We start from the raw sequence: 27,381 nt of genomic DNA, 5'->3' as shown, positions 1-27,381 counted from the left end.
CTGTTTAATACAGTCTAATACTTGTTGCAACAGGACAGTTTGGAAACTACAATCAGTTTTGTGGTGGCGGTGGTTGGAAGGCTATCAGTTCATTTATTCTGGGATCCCCCAGGAACTACCAGGAGCACAAACCCAATGCAGTCCCTTATTATGCTGTTTAAACCTGAGTCAACTGAGCCACAATGACATTGTGCTGGTCTGCAGATTCCTTCTTCTCTAGATAACCCTATCAGCTTGTCATCATTATGCAAGTTAACAGGTCATCTTTTAGCCATGCTAATGAATGCTAGTGTTGAAGCCAAATGTACCACTCATTTACCAGAGTGTTGTTCCAAAAAGGTAAGCAAAAGGCTGCCTATTAGATGACACTGCTAGTAAGCTGAACAGAAAAGCTTTTAAATATTTGTTTTTGCCGTGTTTTTCACTGGATTAAAACTCAACAAGAAAAAGATCAACTGGATAATAAACATATTCTGTAAACAGTGTGTCGTGAAAAGTGAAGCATTGGAAGAATTATTAAATTGTGCTGATGTGTAAACTTTATAAGCTACCCAAAAGACTCTAATTTTAACAGAGAATTAAAGTGGCTCAGGATTCATGGTTTCTTCATTTATAACCTTTGCAATCTGAAACCTAAAGGCTCCCATATACACTGACATAACTCAAGTAATTTCTAAAAGCAGAAATTTGAAAAAACAAACCTTTGTATTGCTCTCTATTTTATCTGATTGGATTTTGACTGCAACCGTCAACATATTTGGACAGTCCACTCCCACACCATCTGAAGTAGTCCTACTAAGACCATCTTCTTCCGAAAAACAAATAGTAGGTTCTAACCAATGGGGACGTATTGTGCTGGGCAGTCGTACTTCAGATGAAGGGACGACCCCATCCACCATACCTGCAGAGAGATTTTGTCACAAGTTATCTCGTGGTTCAAAGCCGTTACTGATAGTTAAGGAACATTCTTCTTATTCTTAATACCTTTAAAATCTTTTTCATTACCACCAAATAAAGTTAGTCATGCACACTTAAAACTGCAAATTGTGGAAGTGTGGTTGAACATTATGTAATATTTAAAACCATGGTTTTAGCTAACATTTTAAAACATGGTTCTCCTGTGGGTTACATGGAGTCAGGGGTATGTCTCTGGGAAAAACCTGAGAAGTTTATTTACATGCGGGTTATCAGACACAAACTACATAGCTTAAAATTATTCATTTGTTGACTACAATTAGCTACCCAAGAAGACAGAGCAACCTGAATTGCACTGGTAACCTGTACTTTTTTAAAAATCAAGTAACTACTACCATGTAGGAGGTGTTCACTTTCAGAATAAAGAACAGACTGGTTAGCTAATGCTTACAAGAGGACCACAAAATCTTTAAAGATCAGAAGTTGCCAAACAAAGCTTGAACTAAACCAATAACTAGACAAATACAGTTATAATGCAGTTGTATTACTGTAGCACTCTAGGAGCATTAACAACAAATTATAGCCAAATCACATACTATCTGAGGAAAGAAAACGGGGGGGGGGGGGAGGGAGGAGGAGGATGGTGTAGGGCAACAGCATTTCTCCTACAGAACTACAAGCATATCTTGTTTCAAATTTAGCCCCCACAGCCACCTTAATCCCACCCCTACCTTGGTGATATAAATTGAGGCTGCTAGAATGGAGGCAAACATAGTGTCTGTCTTCAAAGCCTTCATATTTAGTCACACTAAAAAGTGAACCGCTGTTGAATTCAAACCAGAATTCGCCGTATTTTCCTTCCAGTATATTTCCATCTTCCTGCTGAAGGAAGAGCAGAAACATGAATTATTGACTGCTGAGCTTGCTGCAGTTGGATAGTCCAAACTATCTTTATACTTGCTACTAACAAATATTTTTCTGCTTGCATTTAGTTCGTCTGTTATACTCATGTTGAACTAAGCAAAATAAATAAATAAATAGCTAAAAATATTATGTCACATTACAGTACAGTAGTATGAAGCTTACAGAATTGTTATACACATTTGTTCCTTCCACAAAACAAAATAGAGTATAAGTGGTCCCATAGCCAAAACAACAGAACTTTTTACATACCATATTTGATTTTACATATTGTTTTCCAGATACAGTGCCTTACCTTTACATCTGTAAATATTGACACTAATCCATGTGTCACATTTAGCAGAACAGACAGAAAGCTTTGCGAGTTCTTATTCTGAGAGTCAAGCTTTTTCCTTCTGCGTGAGCGATAGTTTGGATCAACAGCAGAATAGTATTGTAGTGTTTCCTCCTCTGATCCACTCTCATCATCTAACAGATAAAATGAAAAACAATTAACTTTCTAGCTACTACACATTCTACCAATAACTCGTTTTCCCAACAGTAATGTAATTCAACTTCACACTTTACTTAATTAAAAAGTAATTTACTTTTTTCCTTTCTTAAGTAAAGACTTTCTTACAAATTTGCACATTCTTTCCAATATCATCTTAATCACTTCAGCCAATTATGCTTTTGTATCACTATAGTTCTAAAGGATTTATGAAATGTATTACCATAATGAACTGCAGATTTAAACTGACTAAAGCTGTCTTTACTGAAAGTGTTGATGAGCTGGCTGGCCACAGATAATCCAACACCATAAGAAAGGTTTTCAAATGTTTCTACAGGAGATGGAGCTGTTGGCTCCCACAGCAGTAAATCATTGCTGATCCTACAAAGAAATACGTTGTTATTATTATATAAAACACATTGCTGTATTTGCACTTAGTATAAGGTAAAACAAGCAGTATCTCCTTCACAGATTTCACGTAACAAACTTCATAAGCAAGGAAGAGGAAAAAGTTAAAGAGAACAAAAAGGAGTAACATATTCAAGAATAAAAACAATAAATAAGAAAATGTTTTCCCTCCATAATCATAGCATGCATTTATCAAAATCTAGCATTTGACAGTGACACCAAGGCCTCTATTAATAAAATGCATCTTGGATAAATAGGTTGAGGGGTAAGGAGGGGCAAATACCATTTTGACCACATCAATTTTTAAGCAAAGTTGCAAGAAACATTAGTTAATTTTAAGCAACTCTGTATCTAAAGATCTGTGACATTCAGTACAGAAGTACAGTAACAGAACCTGTACACTCAATAACCTGAACATTCAACAAAAGTTTCAGCTTTTCCACTTTGGAAGTAAAATAACAGCTATTCTAAACTAAAACAGATCAGTATGTCTCTTCATGTAGCTAATATGTAGCATAATGCTTACATGCTTATTTTTTTAATTGATTAAATCTAGTTGTTTTGTTTTTCTGCAGATTAGGAACAACTAACAGAAACACAGACTGGGATTCACTATTTCAGAAAGATTAGAGCAAAACTAGAAACTGTGAACAAAGATCTAAAAACATTTTTCACCAAAATCACGGGACTTAATTATGTTCACAAAATCTGCCAAATACTTTTTCAGCAGCTGACTGCTATGGCACTGATCAGGTATATGATAGTGTCCTTAATACTTGGAAGAGTATTTACAGAGCACTTTATATTCTTAGAAAACCACACAAATAAATACCCACTATAGCCATTTGTTCAATTGCTTTCACGAACAATAAACACAGAACTAAAAGTACAAGTAACAATAACTAAGCAAAAACAATTATCACACTTGCCTGTTGTAAAGTTTTTCGTAAAAGCTTTTGTTAGGTAACGTTAAGTGAATGTTTGGTAACATGAGTTCCAGTACATAATGAGAATTGTTAATTGTTTTATCTTGAAACTCTGTCATTTCAACTATATCTCCTGGCATCACCATCTGAAAGAAAAAAAAAAAAAAACAGAGTCAGAAAAGGCATACAAAGTAGGAGATTGATTTTGATTTTTTAATTTTTTTTTTTTTAATCTACTGTAAGAACAACGCAGTAACAATATTTTATAGTACCTCTTCATTTTCAAACATGACCCTACGAGAAGAAAAAGGAGAAGGCTCTGGTCTTCTAATATCACAGACATCCTTCAAAGAATGAGGCCCTCCTTCTTCTTCCTCTTGAAAATTACCATCTCCTTCTTCCTCCTCAGCTGCTATCCTTTCCAGAATGGAGTGCACAGCCAGAGGGTTTATTTTCAATACAATCCTGATATTGGAGAAGTTATGCAAAACAAGCCATTAGAGATGCTCAGAATTTTTATATTGGTACCACAGTCATGTGTCCTACTCTACTAGCTAGCCAGTAAATACACATGGACTAAGCAGGTCAAAGATCAAAGATCTTTTATTAGACAGGAACATCTGTTAGGGGGAGTGATTCTATTGAGAAAGATCACCAAACTTAGAGGCACAAGGTAATATAAAAAAAGAACCATTGCACCAAAAGGTTCAGGTCTGCTATTCTCAACTCTACCAAGTGACCATTAGATGACCAAAGAAAAAAATTAACGCTCTCCTAAAATAATGCTTATACTATTAGACCACCAGCAGCTGTTAAAAAAAAAAAAAAAAAAAGCTCTGCATGCTCTTTGCACACTGTATGTACACTGTTATAAAAAAAAATTACTTGTACACAAGAAAACCATAGTGAAAATAATTCCATACTAAAATAATGTCCAAAAAGACACTGATTTTTGTGACAAAAATGTATGTGGCAAATTCTAAAACAACCTCTTTCAACAGCTTATTACTTGTCACAGCTGTTAGGTGATTCTGTTCGGTAACTGTAAGGTATTGAATTGCCCTACATGTGATATAGGCTGCAGTAATACAGTCATAATGCAAGTCTCTTTATTGTTCTTACAACTTTGTACCATCTTATTAGTATTTTAAGACAAAATGCAACTGAAATCTTTTTGTTGGTTGTCTTCACTGTAAAAGTAGGAGAAAATGTAAACCGATAAATAAGAATGGATAAAGTTTCAAGTCTCCAATCATCCACATTTCACTGAAATTTACTCAAATCTACCCAGAAACTTTTCTACTTTAAAACCAACTTGATTATAAATGCAGAAGTTTTAGAAGCTCTTTGGTTCTTTTCAAGAGTTATATGTTCTTACTTTGCAATTAATTTTAAAGCATTTGCCACATAGATGGTCTGCATTAAAATTCAAAAAACAACAGTTCTTCAAAAATCCAACCAACCCACACAGAAAAATAAAACATTATTTTACCGAGGCCAGTCGAAGTTATCTGATGATGTCATATCTCCATCTACACCACCAGACACTTGAAAAAATTTTATTGGTGGTTGTGCTTTATCTTCTTCAAATGAACCTGAAGAGAAAAAAATTACAAAAAAAAAAAAAAAGAAATTAACACACGAATAACAACTGCTAACTTTAGGTTGCTCACTCCTCAGGTTGGGGTTGAACAAGGCGCCTTTGAAACCAAAATGCTTTCACAATATCTTCTAGCTATCAGAAGTTTGAAAAACAGATGCTTCTAATGTATAGGTACCTGTATTTACATAGCATCACTAGATTTATGACAGCCCCTTAGAAGTTGCAAGGAATGACAAATCAGCAGAGAAGGCTGTAAATATAAAACAGTCTCAAGGACTTACTACTTTCAAAGATATTAGAGGCATAAAAGTACTACAGTTTTCTCAATGGCAATTATTTAGGACATAATCAATCACTTTGTTTCCAGACTAGAATTGAGATTCCTCACTCATTTTGGGACAGAGATCCCAAAGATGTCCTAAAATGAAACAAATTGGTATGACAATATGACTGAAAATAACAGAAATAGTAGCTCAGGTCTCAAAAACAAGAAAGCAAACACTACACACACATCCATTACTCTCATCTCCCAACAGTATTACTTTGACTTATGCAGATATTTAGTACAGAACACAAGACTGCCACAGAGATATCTGCTTCAAAATGCAGATGGAAAGGCATTCCTTCAAGAGGAAAAAAAGTCATGATTAATCCATAAAAAACTACCTTTGTCTCAACTGCATAATTTCTGGGAAAATATATAAAAAAAGAATACTTAAACGTAATATTCTTACCAGTTAGCTCTTTAAATGTAAGTTCTAATTTAACTTGTTCTGGAGTTGATCCTCCTATAAACTCAGTTTTAAATTCCATATCTGCAAATTCAAGATGAAGAATCTCCTTCTGAAGTGATTTCTTAAACCATGGTCCTCTTTCCTGATCTGACCGCAGGTCAGGTATTGGGAAGCGAACAGACAGATTTAATGCGGGGGCAGTGACTTGAACCGAAACTCTACAGTTTGCAGGAGTATGTGAATCATCCAGAAAAACTTCAGTAAATGCTTTATGCTAAAACAAAGTAAACAGAAAAAGTAAAAGAACTTACCACTGACTTCAGGTTTGTTATCAAGCATACAATCACTAAAATGAGATAGCCACTGTTCTTTATCAGAAGTTAAAAACAAAAATAAACAAAAAATAGACTATCCTGCCTTCCTGCTGGAAAAAAAAAAAAAAAAAAAAAAAAAAAATCAACTTACCAGGTTTATGTGCTTGTTGTAAGAAGTGTACATGTGAGATGCCATCATCTCCACTGTAGTTAGTTTTTGTGGTTGAAGTAAAGAATTTAATCTATCTACAATACTAATATCCAGCTCACAAAACACCGGACTTAACTTTATTTGTAACTCTGCTTTCTGTGGAATAGAACTGAGTCTCCCTTGACTACCCTGAAAAGAAAGAGAAAAAGCACTAAAATCCTTAAAAACGACATACTGAAACAAATTATAATAGATGAGAGTTGAGGACTCTCAGTTGCACAAGGTACCTTTCTGTTAAAATGAACAGAATTAGACAAATGCTATTATGCAGAAACTTGGTGTTTGTAATCTCCCTCCTTACCTGAGGTCCTCTGTTATCTGAATGCTTATAATGAAGCTGAAGACAAGGCAGAGCATGAGAATCTTTTTCTTCTTCAGAATGAAACGTCAGCAGCTTTAGAATAAAAGAGTCAAAAATAATTAGTGGATAAGGAGGCCATAGGAAAATATATTTATGACATTTTACCTAGAACAGATAGCATGCAATCCTGGATTCAAGTCAGTGAACAGAGCCCTGGTCCATCCACTTACTCAATCCATTTGTTCAGTTACTTCTAATGATGCCCCTCATCATTAAAGAGCAACAAGCATCACCTAAAGAAGCCTTCCTATTGCGTAACTCCACAGGTTAGTTTTTGAAACAAAATCTTACTCTAATTCCCAAATTACATTAAGACTATTTTAAAGAGAGGTAAACTACCGAAATGTGGCTACTGAATACTGTTTTTGTCAGGAATGACAGCAGTCTGGTTTACCATTTGAGCTTACAATTAAAATATGAGATGCGTCTTAAAACCATAGCATTTATAAAACTTATAACTTAATAATTGTAACTAAGTTAAAATCTAACATTTTAAATCATACATTCCAAATTTCTTCTGGGGGTACTCCCTGCCTTTTTTTTTTTTTTTTTTTTTTTTTAAATAAAAAAAGCATACCTCTGTATAGTGAGGCTGAATGGAATGAGAGTCAGTAGAGAAAAGGCATTCCAGTAACTCCATATCCCCAATGGATAAATCAGTACTGAAACTTCGAGAAGCAGACCTTTGTCTCTGTTCATATGACACTTTGATGCCAGTACCTATAAATCTGAATTATGAAAATTATGAATTACAGAAAGTAGCATGAAATAATAAAATTATGAAAAGTCAATCTTTAAACATATAAATGTTAAAAAAAAAAGGATCACTACAAGCCTTTTAAAAAAATTGTTAAAACTGACAATTTTTTCTTTAAAAAGACGTTTCTCATTGTAGCTTTAGCAACAAAGATAAAGGATTTCACTTGTCATATGTGCAACAATGGTCAGTGTGGAGAAATTAATGAAGACCACTTCAGACATCTAACTTAAGGTATAATTCACATAAAGATGGGAATCCTTATATAAACAAGGAAAAAGTCAGGTGCCTAAGGAAGTCTAGCTTATATGCACAAGGTAAGAAAACACGTTTACACCCTTAAACATTCTGTATCACACACTGTACTGGGACAGTAAAAACTTCCAGGAAAAAAATTACTACCTGACTAACTGTAGGGTTTTTGTTAACTTTTTTTTTTTTTCCACATTTCTTATCCCTACTAATACTATACTATTTAGCATTAAGTAAAAACCGAAGAAACAGAAATCCAAACAGAAATATCCAAACAGAAATTTCCAAACAGAAATCCCTCTATTGCAGTAAAGACGGTATTAAAAATACATCTGTTTCTAAAGAAATATTTTACTTAATGATCCTGATTCTGTAGCTTTCTTCAGTAAACTTTACCTAGATTAACTGATCAATCATAGAAAGGTGCTAGGTTTACTTTAGTGTTTATATTTTTGCTTCTTTTTTTATATTAAAAATACACCTTGGACAACAGGTGTCAAAATACAAGGCTATTTCGAAGTTAACAAACAAGTCCAATGCAATTCAATTAAGTGGCATTTCCAATGGAAATAAACTTCTTTATTTTATTCAAGTTTACTTAAGAGATAAATATATTTACTTAAATTAGATTTATTAACAAGCAAAGTTATACCTAAGGTGATCATGAGAACAAGCTTCTGCAAACACTTCTCGGAAAGACAGAAAATCTTCTGTTGCAAACTTAGCTGGCTCAATCTTTTCTATTCGGGCAAAGAAATCCCGAGCCATTGGTGTCAATGGGTTATGGTTCAGTGAACTTTCAGGTGGGGGTAAAGGGTCAATATGAAGTACAGACACTGAGAAAGTTCCCACTGCCAGTCTAAAAAGAAGCTCAGGTCTGGATTCATCCACAGAAACAGATCTGGATGGAATAGCTGAAATACAAAAGTTTGTCGATATAATTTTTCAGCAATAAAACATTCATAACATCATCTTTCTTTTGATTTTCATTTCTTTTTACCAAGTTGCTCCATTAACAATTTCTTTCCAGAACTATCTGGAGAGTAGAATGTAAGACAGCATTTTTACTCACATGTCCTTCTTAAGGAAGTCTGGTGAACCACATTGGCTGTAAGCGAAGAACCCCTTGGAGGTTGTAGCTCTTGTCTGTTACGGTCAAGAAAGTCACCCCAAGTTGGTTGAAGCTAAAACAAAAATATGCTACATCGTAAGTTTGCTAAATAGATGTTTGTATACTTATTTATTAGATAACATATAAACAGTAAGGCAAAGGAACATGGAGACATGCATAAACAATCAACAGCATGCTATTTCATGGCATTTTAACACTCAACTGCATGATGTAGATATGCTTTAGGCTACGTTTTTTAATTCTATAGTAGTCTTTATCCACGCATTTATAAAGCTGGATAAAGCTGCTCTCTCAATGAACATCTATTATCTTGTTTCTCTGTAAAAAGCATACATTGTCCATAGCTTTAATTAAGTAAAACGCTAGGCACCTAATATCTCCATCTTCCCCAAATCTGTTAACAGCGTAGCTTTTGTTCTCTAGGAAATGAGTATAATGATTTTGTATTTTCATTGTCATTGCCAGCATAGTCCATGTTAAAACAAGACTCAGATATCAAATAGACAGTTGTGAAAAATCAAAGGGTCTTTCACAGATGACCATTGTTAATTTCTGAGGAATTTCAAAACAAGTACTTTCCATTTCCTGTCCTGGTAGCCAAACAAAAAAAACAACTTTCCAATACAACTTCCATAGCTGACAAGGAATACTATCAGCTCTAAATAACTTCATGCCTCAAGACAGCTCTTAAACAATTTCAGGTCTATACACAGACAGAAGGATGCAAAATTGCGGTAACAGGAAGTGTTGACTAGTAACAGTTCTTGATATTGCAAAGAATATTTATCCAACCGTTTCACAGAAAAAATGTTGATTTCAAAGAGATTTTAAATGCAGTTAATACTATACATACCACTGTAGTGCTCAGCGGAGATCCTGCTGGTGTTGTTGTGTATGTACTAGTTAAAGACAAGTCTAGATCCATAGTAGGAGGGTCTCCAAGAGGTGGAAGAGAGGAAAGGCTGTGAGACATGTCCATGTCAGCCATCGAGAAAAAAACTTCTTCTTCTAGTAAGAAACAAGGATAATAAAGAGTTACTTTCTGAAGTAAAAAACTAACTTTATTTTTAATGGGAATGTATTTCTAAGTTCAGAAATCCAATGGCAAGGCAAAATAACCAGCTAAATATATTGTTCACAGAAGCTCCAGCTTCTCCTGACACTAAAACAAGTAGTACATACAGACAGAAATTACAAAAAAAAATGCAAGAAAAATAAAATGTTAACCGTTCTGTTTTTACATTCAAATTGGCATAGTTTCTATAATTTCACACCTTTTTACAAATCAAAGTTTTCATTTTCATATTCTTACTGTTTTTTAATATTTAAACAAATAAAAATATTAGTGCAATGCAACTATTACTTTTCTCAACCATATTTTGAAAAGATACTACAGTTCACATGTATTTACAATGTTGCAAAATAACATATAGATTACTGAACACTTTTAAAGAAACACTGAATGAAATCCAGCCTAATACTGTGAGTTCATTTTTAGCAGTACAATTAGTAGCACTGAATAGTAGTATGTCAAAGTTCTTTTGATACTAAAATTACTAAGATTAAAAGATCAACACTCAATGTATGTAATTTTCACAACAGGTTATTTGCTACACTGCATCATCTTTTATACTTGCCACGACTAGAAGGAGTTCTGGCAGTCTCTGTCTCATAGAAGCTTTGTTCAGATGAGGCTCCTGCAGATAAAGACTCTTTTCTTAAATAACGTTTCAACTCCATCTGGATTCGATACTCATCTTCCTGCTTCATCGGTCGGTTCTTCCTATCTTTATTTGACAATTCTATCCTGCTTAGGCTCTCTAAATTAAGAAGACACAAAACTCACTGTTACTTCCTCACCAGTATCCCAAAGAAAATTAAAATCTGAATCTGAAAATTAACCAATTGTCATTGTTGTGTAGATTTATATGCATGTCTATCTGTAGATGCACACTCATCTGTTGTGTATCAGATGTATATATACACATTGGTTTGGGGATTTTATGCTTCCAAGATGGATTATTCTCTCTTCAGCATTACTTTCAAGTCTGAAGTAACTGTTTTAAGATCATATATGCAGATATGTTCACATATGGTATCACTGTATATTTCTGGGTCAGCTTTAGAGACTAATGGACACAATCCCTTGAAGATTTTACTATTAAGGAATTATTAAAATTTCAGGTTTGAAGATGATACAAATCAGAAACTATTTGTAATGTTTTTCCAGTTATCCAAAACCAATTAACAAGTCTAGTACAACAAAAATGCCAGCATCGTTAGAAGAGTATCAAGCATCTACCCAGTATTAAGTGTTTTCCGTGCCTGTCTCTAAAGCATAGGACACAGAACAAACTGGAACGCTTCAACCTAAACCCTCTGGTCAAACAGAAGCTGTAAGAACCAGAAATGTTCTGGCCTCCTGACTTTCTCCAACTTCCATTTCCCAATCTCTAGTCTTTAAAAATATATATATAAAAATAAAAAAATAATTACCTGCATTTTCATTACCAACAATCTGCAACTGAATAAAAATCGCATTATAGTAATACGCAGAGCATTTTGCTAAAAACGGATGAAAATTATTAATCTACCACCACAAACATTTTTTCCACTGAAGAAACTTGTTTATCTTACAAATTTTCATTCCCGTCAACCTAAATACACATTTAACATTTACGGAACGCTCACTTGCCTGGTCCTGCAATAGCTGCTACCATGTCCAACAGAAGATGCACCTGCCTTGGTGACATAAACAGATGTACAGAGTCTATCTGTCCATCTACATCCAACTGCAAAAAAAAAAAGGACAAAAATTAATGAACACAATTTTTCTTGCGAAGTCTTGACTCAAATATTTTGATGATACATTTTGATGCTGTGAAGAATACAGCCATCCCAGCAATACTTTCGTCGTCCAACAGCTAGAACTTTAACAGTGTATTGCTTCTGATCTGTAGCTTGGCAAGATGAACAGACCTGTCTCACTGTTTAGTTGATTAAATTAAATACAGAATCACCTAGCAGGAAAATTCAAGAATACCATTTACATGCTAGTAGTTTTGCTTCTTTAATAATTTTAGAAGCAACCAGAAGTATACATTTAGTTTTTATGTACTAATTACAAAATACTGAAATCAGCTCCTTCTGAAGTAGATCTTGAAAACTGCAAAGGTTCTCTCTAGAATTTCTCTTCAGTGTACAGATTAACAGATTTAAATACTTTATTCCAAAAGAGCAGGATGATTTTAAAAGTCTAATTGTTTTAACATGGTATACCACAGAGTAAGCCACGTATCTTGTGAGAACAGCTCAAGCTAAATTTACATTAAGAACTGCTATAGATTTATTTTTCAGTTCTAGAATCCTATATTCATTATATTGGGTGTAGGTGGCAAAGCGTTGGTAGCAGGGTGTGCTGTAGGAATGGCCTCTGTGAGAAGAGGTCACGGGCTGTCCTGTGCTGGGCAGGGCTGGTTATAGCCAGCCCTGCACCAGACTCTCCTCAGGACACAGCTGAGCTCATCAGCGAAGCAGGTTTTCACCCCTGCAACAACATATTTAAGAAACAGCAAAATGCTATGTAGGCTGCAAGGAAAAAAAACAGCTGTGAGAAACAATCCTGCAACACCGAAGGTCAGAGAAGAAGGACAGGGAGAAGGTGCTCCAGACACTGGAGCCAAGATGCCTTTGCAGCCCATGGAAGAAAACTCTAGTAGAACAGAATTTCCCTGCAATGGTTAATAGATTATTTTAAAATTGGAGACAAGGGGCATCTATTTATACAAATTTACTCATCTATTCACACCTTTAAAGAAAAGAAAAAAGAAAAAAAAAAAAAAACTTTATTTTCAACTGCTTTGTTTCCTGTATTTTTAGGTCAAAGTCAAAATATTATTTTAACTACTAGCATTTAAATATAGCATTATTATGTTATTGCTATAAATTTTAACATAAAATCTCAAAAGTAGAAACATTCACATGTTTTACAGTGCTGCAACCTAAGTAAGAATTTAAGGACTACTTGTAATTCTAGAGGTAATTATATCCTTTTACAGTGTTTTTAATCAGCCATTTCAACATTCCATGCATACATAGGCAAAGTTAGTCATAGTGCTACAAGAAAAAGGATAAATGAATAGCAGCAGGAGTTTCATGAAAACAAAACAATTTCCTCAGGACTCAATGCCATACATAAATTCATTCCATCTCCAAGATACAAGAACCCTCCTTTAAGAGATTTCAATGCATTTCTTGTACTTCCAAATGTAATTTTAATTAACTGTCCTCCTGCAGTTCCTTCTACTGTTTGCTTTGCACAGAAATAGCAGGAGAATATCTAAGTAGTTAACGTGTTTACTTAAGAAAAAACAAGAGACCCACAAACCCACACTTATTTATAAGTTTAAAAACTGTATAATTGTTAGGGGATTTTTTTTTTTTTTTAACAGATAACATAAATATTTTTTTTCTTTTTTTTTTATATTTATATTTTCCTTTTCTTTTTTCCTGTATTTTATGATATGTCCTGGGAAAATATCAGATATCCATTGTAAAGATGTTTTATTAGACATACACATTGGCTGCATTCAATACCAATCTAAAACAAAACCTAAGCTGATTCTTTTGAATGGTGAAAATCTCACCATTTTTATGTACAGTTAAAAAAAAGTCCTACATAACCAATAATTTTAAAGACCAGGAAAGCTTGACTAACCTTAGCTCCAGGAAGTACTTCATTTTGCTTTAATGTTAGGCTCAGCTCCATTCTACCAATCAGCTTACTGATCTGTACAGGGTCAGAAGGAGTAATTTCTGGCAAGTTTCTTGTTAATTGCGGATGTGGCTCATAAGTGATTTTTGGGTTCCAGCTAGGTGAAAGCTTTGGCTCAGTTGCCTTAAAATGTTACAGAGATAGGAATTAGAATATATGGCATTTCTTATCAAGAGATGTAAACATGCACTTCAGATAAGCTTATCACACAAATGATAATTTCACACAAATATAAATTTGATAGTGGTATTAAAAAAACACTTATTAATAACCATGAAGAAACAAGGCACATGAAAATCTGAAACATTAGGCCATCACAAAAAAATGGAGCAAATTTCCACAGAATAGCAAGTTATAGAGGACTTCCACACATTAAACTTGCAAACCGATTCCAGTACAATACATTCTGAATTTTACTCAGTAATAAAGTCTCTATTTCCTTCCCCCTTGTCAAAAATCAACAGAAGTGTTTATGAACGTTAGCAAATACAGATGCAAGTAAAAGTTCAATTTCTATATCCTTTAGAATGAATCTAATACATCAGTGTAACAATATATTCTATGCTTCATCACTTTACATTCTTACATAATGCATTTTATTTTACCAGCTGTGTAGCTGAACACACTGGGGAGGACTTTGTTGATGCGGGAAACTCATCCCAGAAGAAAGAGACACCTGAGAGCTGAAGTAACTTGTGAGCAAAAGCTGTGGGCTGATGTACATTAATTCCAGAGCACTCATCAGCAGTTTCATCACAGTACATAGTTCTGGGAGACAAAAGCAAGGAAATAAAGATGGTAGGAGCATGCAAATTTTTACCTTTATTGTGCCATTTAGCCTCTAAGTTTGTACATGCTCTCTCCCTCTTCAGACTATTTACAATGCCGTAGACTGTCCTGAAAGGAGAAACCACCACTCTCTGGGAATGGGTGGAAACCTTCAACTTTCTACAGGACAATTGCAACATGCTTCTAGTGTAAATATATCCTGGTGTATTACCCTTGTACTTATGTCTAATCTGACTGTAAAATGAAGGAGTCTGCCCATCACTGTTTCCACTCGGACATATGTAACTCTTGCTTCAGAATCCTGTTTTTTGGAAAATATATCATCTAATATTTTTATGTTGTCTACAAGCACTATTTGAAAGTAATATTCAGTGTCAGTATTAAATTTGAATATTGAGAAAATGTATTCCAGTCCCATAAATTTTTGGTGCAAGTCTCCACATAAGAGAATCTGCAGTGGAAAAATACATCTGACTTTCCATAAATAAGATGTATCAAATATCAAAACAGCATGCTATTTATCCCTTTTGAGTAAGAGGTGGCCTGATTTGCCAGTAATATCAAATGACTTTGGAGCTTCTGAGAGACAATTTTCATTAATTGTGGAAGCGGTCGTTACCTTGTCTTTCGAAAAGTCTAGATCTCTTCTAATTTGATGATTAAATATTGTTCAGTTATAGTTCAGTGGAGAAACTGCTCCCTGGCTCCATAAAAGAGGTAGTCTTAATGGGGCTACTCGAGATCTAGTGTCTAACTGTATATAAATATGTGTTTATGTGCACATGGTAAAATACTTTGTACAAGATGCAGCAAAAAAGTCTTGAAAAAAATATAACTACAGATAGATTTTTCTAAAAGTCTTTACCTTTCAATTCGAATTTCAAGTGCAGTTCCACTTTTAGAGTTTTCTGGCACATGTTCAACTCGCAAAACAGTATCTAAAAAGGTAACTTTCACTCTTCGTAGAACTTAAATGAGAAAATTAAAAGACAGCAAGCACTTAAGTCACTTTACTCAGTAACAACTTTTATAAACCAAATGAAAGGCCATTTTCAATTGGCAAAGTTCTCAATATTTATTTCAGTGAAAACAAATTGCCATTAAGTTTAATAAAGTAACAAGATGTCAAGTGATGATATGAAGTACTACTAAATGTCTAATATGTACAACCACACCATGAAATGGACTGTAATGGACTTGAGCAAACAGCAACTCAAACCAAGTTGTTCTATGGCTCAACGTGGATGACCCTTAAAACATCTGCTGCATTGCACACCATGTCTCAACTCCTAAACATTGCTATAAGGCACCATGGGTCTTTATCTGTATACTTCTATTTCTAGATCTGATTTTAAATGTTTCCCTTAGCTCAGACATTCCAGCACAAGGCTCTCTATTCCATCACGTGGTCATAAACACTTATTTTCTTCCACTTCAACAACAGCAAGCATAGTTTCTAAAGTATATCTAGCAACATGGTGTGATCCTTGACATACACATCCTAACAAATCAGCTTTGTGTAAAACGAGTTGAAAAAACATTCTGATTTTCTTCAAAAGCATCAACACTTAGAACAGTAAGTTTGCATGATGTACTAAAACTGGTACCTCCGCAAGTAAGGCACCTCACCAATCATTCACGCACAGATTTACCTCAGTTTGTTCTGGTGTAAACAATGGCCAATTTGGCCCCGAAGAAGGGCTCATTCTATCGACTGAAGTATGCATACACACATTTTTAAGCATATTCCCCACACACACACCTTGAATACAGGAGCTATTGTCCTGTCAGCCTGTTTACAAGTATAAAGTGAAGATTTGCGAAGAAAGTTAGGGCAAACGAGATGCCATTTTGCAGAACTGACATACAACAAAAACTGCGATGTTCACTCAGACCTCAATAATGAATTCATACCTGTTTCAATAGTTTCTGCAAATTTCTCAAGTCCTTCAAAAGGTTGGGATCCTTCTCCTTGTTCATCTGTCAATTTTTGGCTAAGACACTCTTTTGCAAGCTGCATACTACTGGTCATAAAACTTGACCAATACATAGGTTCAGACCCCGATGCTGTAAAGTAAGAGAAGTCTTAATAAATTTGTCTGTGAACATTTTGAAACAATGAAGACAAAATGAAATAAGTAATACACTTTGGACAACAATAAAATAGTTTCAACAACTTGGTAAGAAGTCATACCTAAAAACAAATTTAGTCATGATCTGTCTTTATGAGATACACTATTTTTAAATTACTTTAATCTGTTTAAACTGCACTGGTGAGATTCTGGTATTTGAAAGGATGAAAGCACTGTTCAAATTAACCAATCTTCAGCATTGCTTTAAGTAAATAATTTCACTCTAAAGTTTAATACACTGGTATGATTTTGCAGGCATAATCAGCAAAATGAAATAAGAGAAATAACTTTGTTTTTAAGAATTATTTTTGGGTTTCCTACTCCATTTGAAACACACCCTGGATGATGGAAGACTTAACAAGGTTTAAAATGTTATCTTAGCATGTTAATTTAAACATGTTTAAATGTCTAATGCAGACCTGACCTAGTAACTATAAAATAATAAAACAGCATTCCAAGAGCACAGCATGTGTTAAACTGAACCATTTTTTTTAGCAGATAGATTAACTTAATTGAAACTCTATCAGCTAACACCAAGCCTTTTGTGAGCAAACACTATAAATCTAGATTAGAAAAGGTAATAAACTTCAAACATAACACTCCAGTACAGGAAACAAACAGTACAACAAGCACAAATGCAAACATATTAAATGGACAAAACATTCCAGCTTAGCAATCAAATAAAACCAGCACTGTTGATCAAATAGAAATAAATGAATGAAAGTGAACAAATAAACCTTTCTCCTTATACTACCATTCTTTCAAAGAAATAATCTTAACTGGGAAAGTAAGACTGCTCAAAATTTAGTTCCAGTCAAACAAACAAGAATGAAATGGAGAAAATGTGTTACTTAAAGTAACCTGTGAAAGATGGAGAATAGATTTATGCATTTTTCCATTTATGAAAAGAAATATAGAATAATCAAGGAAAAAATATTGGAAGAAAATATTTTTTTTCCATCTTCTTTACACTATAAAAAGGAAAACAAATTAAAATCCTTCAAACATTCATGCTTAAATTTCCACAAATTAAAAATGCACAGGGATGTCCCACACATGCTATAATAGTAAGTGTTAACAGATTTTCTGGGAGTTTCAGAGTCACTAAAAATTTATCACCAGAATAATCAAAACTAGATCATCTAGATTTGTATGAATGTAGACAAACCAGAAGAGCTCAAACAATGCTCTCAGAATTATAACCAAAGCTAATAAGTATTTACAGTAATTATTTCAGACTGTGATAGCAATTAAAATGTATCTGTTATCCAAATATACACACTACATGCAGATTCTGCTATGAAGTTGCTGAAGAAAGCCAGTACCTCACTGAACCCCCTCCTCATAGTCTCACACTGTTGTGTTCTTCTCCTGCCACGTAACAGCCAAGGTCCACATCTACTAATGCTGACTAACAGCACTTGGCACACAATAACCAAAAAAACTAGCTAACAGAAACTCCCTACCATGCTGCACTGTTTCATTTCAAATATGCCTGAAGCTGTTTGGAAGAAAAGACACATCAGTATTATAAACATTGTAAGTTATTTAATACAACAAACAATTAGGAAACACTTGACAGTTTCTTTACAACATTCCCTATTGTTAATGTATGTAAATTAAAATAACACTTTAAATAATGCTAAGAACTGACTAAAGCAGGTGCAGCCTTTTTCCCTCTGAAAAACTGTGAAGTCTCCTTTTCAAAAATGAAAAAATAACAAGCCTACCAAGCCTTGGTCTTGGCCTGAAGACCATCTCTAATCCTTTTACTTCCAACGCACAGTTATCCTGTAGCAACGATCCCCATGGAACAGATAAAGAAATTGACTGGATAAAACCATCTGTGACTTCCAGAGGTGCATCTGCAGACTCCAGGATCTCATTAAGACACTAGGAGAGAATCAAGAAAAAAAAAAATCAGCATAATAACAACAATAATGCATATATATGCGTGTGTATGTAAGAAAACGTTGATCTATTAGAAAAGGAATTAGAGAAACAATAAACCAGCTGTTTCCAAGTATTTTGATTCCATCATAATTTGTTTCCATTCACTACTGAGCTTTCAACATAATACAGTTTTATCTGTGGCTAGCTATGTAACCTGTATTTTTACACCATATCAACAACTTCTGCTATCCTACTGTTATAAATACCACAATACTGATACAGGTTCATCTGTTCTTTTTCTACCAATACTGGAAGACCAATTTCTAGCAATATTAAGACTAAAAATACAGTAAGTACCTGGTTTCTGTGGCAAGCCTATTTCACAAGACAAATTTTAATGTAACACTCATTTGACCCTTCCCTGCAACAATGGAACAACACAACCAAGTAATCATCTCTTGCTTCATACCATACTTGCCATTTCTAAATTAGATTTTATTGTGTTCAAAGTCATGTTCAGCACTAATTTAAAATTACAAAAATTGAAACTCAGTTGACAATCCAATATTCAACAGAAACTGTTTCATTAATTGAGTCCTTTATAATGACATTATAAACAAAACTCCAGTCAATCAAGTTCCCGTAAGTATCACAAAGAGTGAAATTGATGACAGAAATGGAAGTCAGCTCTGAAGCAGTAATTAAGGATTTTGAAGTTTTCTGTAATCCTCAGAAAGGTCGTTTTGCACCATAGTGATTTCATTACAACTATACAGTCCAAAAAAGCCCTTTTTCAAACCAAACACATTTTCCCCATCTATACAAAGAAGGCAGCCCCCTGTTTGCACTAATTCAAATGTTCAGTAATTCCAATTTTCACTAAATAAGAACTATCTAGGCTGCTCTAATAAAATAAACACAATCTCTCACATCAAACTTGGTGAGTGTAACTTTCTGCTGTACCCAAGACACTACTGAAGACTGCAGCTGTAGTATTACGAAATAGCATTCTACAGACAAACGTGTGGTTTCAACCTTCCTATCTTGAACACAAACTTTGATTTTACCTCAAAAAAGTATAAATTCAATATGTTAAAAAGATAAGGAATTAAAAGATGCTTTCAGTTTTTATTTATTTTTAAAATGCTGTTCTATCATCTCTATAGGATGATTTAAAATTAAACTGAACAAAAACTTCGGAAAATTAGTTTTTTTTCAGTCATAAGTCTCCAGTTGTAACTGTCACTTTGTGTTAACTTGTTCTATACTCTCAGTAAATTTGCTTTTAGAATTTTGTCTACTTGTATGCTTTTCTAGTTCCTGTTCCAAAGTCCACTCAAGCAGTAGAAAAAGACACCAACTTAAAAACAGAACTTGAAACAGTTCTGTCAGGAAAGTTTTTAATAATCAAATAATGAAGATTCAAAGACATTAAAATGTTATTTTGAATTAAATGTAATATTTATAGATGTGGCAGTAGCATAAAATAAAGCAAGAAGTAATTATTTGGTATGAAAAAAGAATCAGTGTTATTTTCAAATCAGGTTAAATTACTTGAACCTTTACAAATTAATTTGCTATAAAAGGAAGTAAGCTAGTTATTAAAATGAATTTTGAATAAATCTGACCTCAAAACTTTTTGCTAGCAAGATACACTACAACAAAAATTATTAAATACATTCCTTATTACTTTGAAATAGAAATTTACTATCTAAAAGACAAGAAAAATCAGGCATTTTTATACCTGTTGTGCCTAGAAAGCACTACTTAGAGCATTCTAAGCAAGATTTTAAAACTGAAGCACAGCCTTCGCATCAGGACTTTTTCCCATGTTTGACTGAAAGTATGCAGCTGGAATCACAGCAATACTACCTGCTAAAATACTATTCAGTATGCACTAACATTCAACCACAAATAACGTGGGATACATTCTGATTTTTCTCAACAGTCCAGGCAGCAAGGGTGTTACGGCAATAGCCCCAGGTATTTCTATCTGTAGAAATTGTAAACACATGTACATCTTACTGCATATTAAGATGAACAAATGTATCCACAAAAATGGATGAGATAATATGCAAAACTACAGTCATCCTGGTGATTCGCTGAGAACAAGCTTACAACAACTAGAGGAAAAAAAGGGGCTGTAGTACTTCCGTGACATCTGTTTTGCAATCTGTCATACACGAGAGTCACGTGCAGAGAACCTCAAACATGTCATTCATTGTTTACAAGTCAGAAAGAAAAATGTTGATCTACAAATGCGAAAGATAACCTAAGCCTTAGTGTACAGACACTTAATCACTCTGTATCCATAATTAAGTATTCATTTACTATTGTCTATAACTGCCTCTATTTCAAAATACTTGTATTTCAAATAATGTCACTTTGACTAGTGAGGACTGCCGTGACACCCACTAGAGGGCATAATAACTCAAAGCCTAACAGCCTTACTGCCAGCCACAGAAAACAAGATGTGGACAACACTGAAAAGGAAGAAAACAACAACTCCCAACACTAAAACCCTGGTAATTTTGAGCATTTCTACAAATGTCTGTCCCCTGCCACTTTCCAACATACTTGTACATAAACAACAGGAAAATCATTATCTGAAAATATCATTCACAAGCATTTTAAAATGAACCCAGAGCACAGTATTGTAAAAACGTGTTTTGTCAGTAGCTTGTAAAGCATTAAGCCTGCATAGTTAATCATCCATGCTACCTTTAAAGTCAGTGACTGACCCACAGAAGCACTTAAAGCTCCTCATGACACTCATTTGACTGGCAGGTGGAATGCAGTGCCATTGGTAATTAACCCAAGAAACTTTACAAAACACTACATGGACACAGACTTCTGAATAACTACAGTAGGGTACAAGTGTTTGTATGTGTACAGACACATACATACGTATATATAAATATATACAGAACAGGGCTGAAAAAAACTTCTGTTGGTTCAAAGCAACGCAGCCCACCTGCTAACTCAGCTAAAAGCAGCTTCCCATTTCTTGTCAACACATACTGTCATCATTTCCAAGCCTAGGCTGTGGAGATCCCTAAGAACAGTCCCTGAAGTCCAGCACAACACTGCCAGAAAGAACTAAGGGCCTCCCTGCTGAAGACAAAGCAGAGATAGAACAGGGATCACTATGTGTTTTTATCGTCTCGAGCAGTAGTCAGTAAACAGGATTCTCAGGAACTACAGCAACAATTTCCAATGGTCTGGGCAGCACTGGCTCCTTCTCCCTGAGAAGTCAGCAACTCCTGCCTTCTTTCACTTAAACTGCAAACACCTCTTTTCTCATCCATAATCAAAACCAAACAACAAAACCAAGCCATAGCCAGAAAAATATATCCGTAATAAATGCCCAGATTATTTTTTTTTCAAGTGTTCGCACATCAGAGGAGAGCTCCCTGGATGAGACGCTAATTATGGCTCTAACTTTTTACATAAGGAGGCCGGGTACTGAAAACGAAGTGGGTGGCAGCCGGGGGCAGGCGATCAGCTGGTCCCTCAGCCGCAGCAGGAGCCGAGGGGGCGAAGCGCCGGCATCTCTTACCCACTTATCCAGGGGGACCTGCGTCAGGGAGCCGGTGCCCTGGTAGAGATCCAGGCTGAGCTGCTCCAGGCTGAGCTTCTCCTGCAAGAAGTGGCCCAGGTACCTCTGCAGCAGGTACCTGCAGGCCCTCTTCTTGATGGACTCCGAGAAAGGCCACGGCATGGCGGCGGCGCGCTGGGGGCCGGGCAGCGGGACGGGGCGGCCGGATACAGAGAAGGGGGCGAGCGGCAGCCGCCGGGCCCGGCCTCGCCCCTCAGCGCTGGCTCCCGCCGGGGCTCCCCGCGGCCAGGCACGGCCGGAGGGGCGGCACCGCCTGCCCTCAGGCAGGTAGCTCCATCCTCACGCCGCCGCCGCCATCTTCTCGGCGCCCCGCGAGCGGCGCAGGGGGGGGACGGCGGCGCCGCGGGGTGCGGCGAGGGAAAGGGCTGGGGGGGCGCCCCCTGTCAGCTCTCCGCTGCCGTGCCGAGCCGGGCCGTGCCGGGCCGAGCCGGGCCGATGCGGGCTGTTTGTTTGTCGCCTTCCTTCCCGCTTCGCCCCCCCCCCCCCGCTCCGCCGAGCGCTGTGCCCGGCCCCCTGACGTCCGCGAGGAAATGGCGTCCCCGGCGGAGGAGGCGGGGGCGGAAGCGGCCGCGGGAGGCGGTGGAGCCGGGGCCGGGGCCGGCTCTGGCTCTGCGGGGAGCGGCCCCGGGGCGAGCGGGGCGAGCGCTCTTCGGTGCCGGGCACCCGCGCCGGTAGGTGGGTGGGTGGGTGGGTGGGCTGCCTGCCGGGAGGTGGCTGCCCGTTCCTCTCCGTGCGACGCGAACCTGCCCTGAGCGGCCCTCCCTCGGAGCCGCCGGGCTTCGGGGGCTGCCTAAGCCTGGGCTGGGTCCGCGTGCGGGCGCCGGGTGGGTTTGTGAGGCAGCGACGGAGGTGGTGGGGTGCTGAGAGGGGTTTGTTCCTGCTGGGGCTGCGCTGCAGGGCTCGGGCAGGTTCCCCGGGGTGTGGGGTAGCGCCGGGGCCGGCTCTTTGTGGTAGCAGGCCGGCTGTGTGTGTCGTACTGGCTTTTACTGCGTAAAAAACAAGGGAATGGCGGTTTAGTGCAGCAAAACAAAAACCTTGTTCTTAATCTGTCCTCATAACCTTTGATAACCCATTTAGTTCACAGACGCTTGGAAATCTGTATTAAATTCATCAATAACAGTGATGAATTATTCACTAATAGACTACGTTCACCAATTTTCAGCAGCTGTTAATTGCAGTTTTTGCTGGCATCACTTGGCTTTCTTAGTGCATTCTGGATCAGCGAAGTGCAGAGCTAGCTGCTGCTGAATCATAACAGAGCCTTACACAACTCACTGCCAACTGCCTGTCTGTGAAGCAGCAGCTCCTGTGGTAGCTCCTGGGTGCTGGCAGGAACAAAACAGCAAGGTTTGGAGTTCTCTGGGCTGTCTTGAGTTGCCAAATTCACTGAGTCTCCTCTTTTACTTTTTCGGACAGTGGTAAATATGCCTGCTTAAGATACTCCTTTAGTTTTGTGTTATTAATGTCATACATTGAGTGTAGCGGTATAATCTAAAATGCATGTTTCCATATGCAGAATGGAGACTGACTGCAATCCTATGGAGTCTCCCAGTAATACAGGATTTGAAGAGGATTCTGATTATACAGACTTTGAAGGAACAGATGTGAAAGATATGAGACTAGAAGCCGAAGCTGTTGTGAATGATGTTCTTTTTGCTGTCAGCAACATGTTTGTCTCAAAAACACTTCCATGTGCAGAGGATGTGGCGTATATCAATGTGGAAACCAGGGAAAGGAACAGGTACTGCCTGGAGCTCACTGAAGCAGGACTCAGGGTAAACTAATTTGTTTATAATTTCTTATGCCTCTTTGTTTTGAGTAATGATCTTGTTCAAAACGTGCCTAGAGAGATACTTTAGTGGCACCAAAATAACACACGCATTTATCTTGTACTTTTATGAAAACCTGTTTTACATGTTTCCCTAGAAAGGGGAACTTCAGTTACTTCAAACAAAGCGAGAAGATAACTTGATGGAAAAACAGGCATTTTTGTATAGACATCTACAAAATGATGAAGACTGAATTAGCCAATGGACATATTTATTATAGGCATAACACTCTGGGTTTCTCAGGTACCCAGATAAATCATTAACACAATATGTATACAACTCCATTTTGTACCATTTATAGTGTTTGTGAGAATCTTACATAGATGTAAGACTTCTTTTCAAAAATGACAGTGACAGTTTTTACTAATATTTTGAGTTTTGGAACAAAGTATTTGAAACAGCCTAAATACTGTATTACCGGTAAGCCCCGCAGTAGAAAGCACAGACTGCAATTTAAATCAAGTATCTTGTTTGCATATTACTGTACAGCCTGACTGGAAAACTTAAACTTTGTGGTATCTATTTCCCATTGCAAAGTGATCCTAATCACAAAAAATTAACCAATGATTTCTTTGTTACAGATAGTAGCTTATGATTTTGATCAGACTGATGACAGTTTGCAGACACCGTACCACGAAACTGTCTACTCCTTATTGGACTCTCTCAGCCCTGCATATCGAGAGGTGTTTGGAAATGCATTACTACAAAGACTAGAAGCTTTGAAGAAAGATCAGTCATGATTTACCCTGAAGTGAAGAAGATCTAATACTAGAAGGAATTCTTAGTATGAGGCACTGCAATCTTTCGTACAAACACAGCCACAAACATCTTAAGCTCAATTTCTTGCATTAACATCTGCTATATACTAGTACTGATCTATAGCATTTTGCTTCAGAGGATTTGTGCATATCACAGTGCTATTGATAAACTGTAAAACTACTAAACTTATTTTTTCTTTTTGCTGAAGGTGAGCAAATGTCTTGCTTCTCACAACATTAAAAAAAATTTGTTCTCTTCAAAATGTTACTATACAAAACGCTTGAAAATACGTAGAGACTGAATATTACAGAGGCAAGTAGTAATCTCTTTTTGGCGTATGCTTACTGATCATTGTCATATATGCTTTTTAAAACAGAAGTTAACTGTCTAATTAACATCTAGTAATTGCAATTGATTGGGTAGAACAGGCAATTATTTTCAGTTTAAAACAGATCTTTTTTGCATAGAATAGAATTTCAGCTTGATTTGCTGTGCATAAATCTGAAAATTCTAAGCTTCAGTAGCAAGAAAGATGACTTTTGAACAGTTGAGTGTTGATTATATAATAACAGCACCTGAGTTAAAAGGAAAGCTCGGTATTGTTTGATCTGTCTGTGTCTGTGTCAACTAACACACTCCAAAGAGTGAATGAGATCTACTGCTACTATATGAATGTATTGTCTGAATTGCAAATGAGCTAAGCACAGAAGTAAATTCAGATGTAACAGGCTACATTCCCTAAAGACGGTGTTATATATGATATATATGTATGTATGCTATATTGTAACTGTTGGAAGGTTTGAAAGACATTTTAGCCTGTTTACTGTTCTGAATGTCTGTTTACATGATGTACAGGATATACCCAAGAGTATTTTTGCTTCAGCCTTTACTTTCTATAATACAGTACTTTGGTACTCCTGTTTTTCAACTTTTCTCCCTCAATTGTACAGCATCCTCTCCTAATGAATAATGAGTAAGCACTGTAATGTTACTGGCATTGTATTGGTTTGAAACCAAAGGTTGTATGAAATTTGCTAAGGCTAATACAAGCTGGAAGGTGTAACTTGTATTTTCTACTTTAAAAATGATATAAATCTCTTTATAAATCTATTGTATTGCTGTAACTTTTCAAGTACGTATTGAATGGTAGACTTTTTTTAAAAAGATACTGTTGGCTAGAAATACTAGAACTTCTAATCTAGCATTTTGTGACTGTCATACTTTTTGTATTCTTGTATTACTCAGTATTTGTGCATCTTAATTTATTCTGCCATGTTTGGGTGCTAAGTATATGCAGTAGCTTTCTTGGAGTCACACTTAACAAATACATCAGTTCCAGTGATTTCAGTAGATCTATATTGGCTTACACCTGCTGAAGAATAATCTAATTAGAGAGGCCGCATAGAGCTTTTATAGTAGCTTTGGGGTAGTGATGTTATAACTATGACTGATGAGACAACTGCAGTCAGTGCTTCTGTTTTCTAGAGCTTGATTTCTTTATCTTGTTAGGTTGACACTTGGGATGTTAATCCTTTGCTCCAGGGTATGAATCTATGCTCTAAAAATTGTTCATAGGCTCTCTTTTGCACACAGGTCTGTGGCACGTGGTTAGTCCTCTGTGAGGAGAATGTACTTTACCGAATTTATATTTGAATATTTTCCCTTGCAATTAATTTACTTGTTCTATTTAAACGAGTAAAGCATTAAACAAATGCAAACACCAATGTGTTGTAGCTTTCTTGGGAGGGGAGAGGGGATGTGAACAACCAAAGTTATTCTTTCCTTAAACACTTGTTAACAATCTAATATTTAAGAACTATTTCCAAAATACCTCTGGCTTCAAACTTGTATCCACTGAACCTGTCATGCAAAGATATGGTAGGTGACTGTAGAGGGACTTGGAAAGGAGGCATGACAAATACAAGTGGAAAAAAATGACAAAGATAATGTTACATTGCCAAGAACTTTTTCATAGACATATTTAAAATGCTTTGTCATTTCAAGTGCTTATTATAAACCTAAGCTGAGAAATACTTCTAAAACATATGGTTTGTAGGTGTTACCAGAATAAATTTATATTATTTCTTGTACTGAACTATTAACTTCAAAAGGGGAGAACTATGTTATTCCACAATTTCTTATTCTGGGTTTATGAGTAACGCGCTCTCTGGTCCTTATACTTAAAATTGTTGCTTGAAGGGAGCTTATTTGAAGCATTCACAGTGAACAATTTTAATAGGTCTCCTTAGACCAGTTCATTGTAATTTTTTGAAACTGAATAAATGCTGCTCGGCCTAGTACACCTTTCCAGAACATTTAAGATTATGCGTTATCATTGGAAGAACGATCATTGAAAGGTAGTGTTGGTTGCTAACAAATTACCAGCGATTAATTACCTAAAAAGCCTCAAAGGCTGCTTACTATCCAAAGGATGTCTAATACTATAGCTTTAACATAGCTTTAAAACTTTTTTTTTTTTTTTTCTTACAGAAATGCTAGATTTTGTCTTCATCAGTGTCAAGAAGTTGTGAATAAACTCCCTCCTTTATTGACCGCAGGTTT

General features: G+C 36.2%; 2 protein-coding genes across 3 annotated transcripts in view; one reads left to right on the top strand and one right to left on the bottom strand.

The window, feature by feature from the left end:
* The window catches only part of ATG2B (autophagy related 2B), a 42,413-nt gene extending 20,045 nt beyond the window's left edge, over positions 1 to 22,368 (bottom strand). The window contains exons 1-22 of the mRNA XM_032189511.1: positions 22,172 to 22,368; positions 18,450 to 18,612; positions 16,502 to 16,654; positions 15,453 to 15,555; positions 14,404 to 14,566; positions 13,742 to 13,921; positions 11,720 to 11,816; positions 10,662 to 10,844; positions 9,878 to 10,032; positions 8,965 to 9,076; positions 8,545 to 8,806; positions 7,461 to 7,611; positions 6,824 to 6,916; positions 6,463 to 6,651; positions 5,998 to 6,271; positions 5,153 to 5,255; positions 3,933 to 4,125; positions 3,664 to 3,806; positions 2,550 to 2,707; positions 2,132 to 2,304; positions 1,647 to 1,797; positions 702 to 901 (exon numbers count right to left, since the gene is read on the bottom strand). Of these exons, the coding sequence (XP_032045402.1) occupies positions 702 to 901; positions 1,647 to 1,797; positions 2,132 to 2,304; positions 2,550 to 2,707; positions 3,664 to 3,806; positions 3,933 to 4,125; positions 5,153 to 5,255; positions 5,998 to 6,271; positions 6,463 to 6,651; positions 6,824 to 6,916; positions 7,461 to 7,611; positions 8,545 to 8,806; positions 8,965 to 9,076; positions 9,878 to 10,032; positions 10,662 to 10,844; positions 11,720 to 11,816; positions 13,742 to 13,921; positions 14,404 to 14,566; positions 15,453 to 15,555; positions 16,502 to 16,654; positions 18,450 to 18,612; positions 22,172 to 22,333 (3,561 nt within the window). The 5' untranslated portion in view covers positions 22,334 to 22,368. The remainder of the gene's footprint in view (positions 1 to 701; positions 902 to 1,646; positions 1,798 to 2,131; positions 2,305 to 2,549; positions 2,708 to 3,663; positions 3,807 to 3,932; positions 4,126 to 5,152; positions 5,256 to 5,997; positions 6,272 to 6,462; positions 6,652 to 6,823; positions 6,917 to 7,460; positions 7,612 to 8,544; positions 8,807 to 8,964; positions 9,077 to 9,877; positions 10,033 to 10,661; positions 10,845 to 11,719; positions 11,817 to 13,741; positions 13,922 to 14,403; positions 14,567 to 15,452; positions 15,556 to 16,501; positions 16,655 to 18,449; positions 18,613 to 22,171) is intronic.
* A 429-nt stretch (positions 22,369 to 22,797) lies between these two features.
* GSKIP (GSK3B interacting protein) lies at positions 22,798 to 26,543 on the top strand. Of its 2 annotated transcripts, none has more exons than XM_032189512.1 (3): positions 22,798 to 22,902; positions 23,748 to 24,006; positions 24,642 to 26,543. In XM_032189512.1, exons 2-3 carry the CDS (start codon positions 23,749 to 23,751, stop codon positions 24,798 to 24,800), a joined length of 417 nt encoding a protein of 138 aa, XP_032045403.1. In that variant the 5' UTR covers positions 22,798 to 22,902; position 23,748; the 3' UTR covers positions 24,801 to 26,543. The 2 variants fall into 2 exon arrangements, with proteins under 2 accessions (XP_032045403.1, XP_032045405.1); XM_032189514.1 differs by lacking the exon at positions 22,798 to 22,902 and adding an exon at positions 23,580 to 23,649.
* Positions 26,544 to 27,381: the final 838 nt, after the last annotated feature.

Source organism: Aythya fuligula, chromosome 5, assembly GCF_009819795.1.
Source record: "Aythya fuligula isolate bAytFul2 chromosome 5, bAytFul2.pri, whole genome shotgun sequence".
Classification (NCBI taxonomy): domain Eukaryota; kingdom Metazoa; phylum Chordata; class Aves; order Anseriformes; family Anatidae; genus Aythya; species Aythya fuligula.
The sequence above is the reverse complement of the archived record's forward strand: the minus strand, read 5'-3'. Positions and strand labels throughout refer to the sequence as shown.

Excerpts from the sequence above, each read along its gene's own strand:
- GSKIP (XM_032189512.1), top strand. The coding sequence starts at position 23,749 with ATGGAGACTGACTGCAATCCTATGGAGTCTCCCAGTAATACAGGATTT. Across the intron at positions 24,007-24,641 it reads TCACTGAAGCAGGACTCAGG|ATAGTAGCTTATGATTTTGA; the intron begins GTAAACTAATTT and ends TCTTTGTTACAG.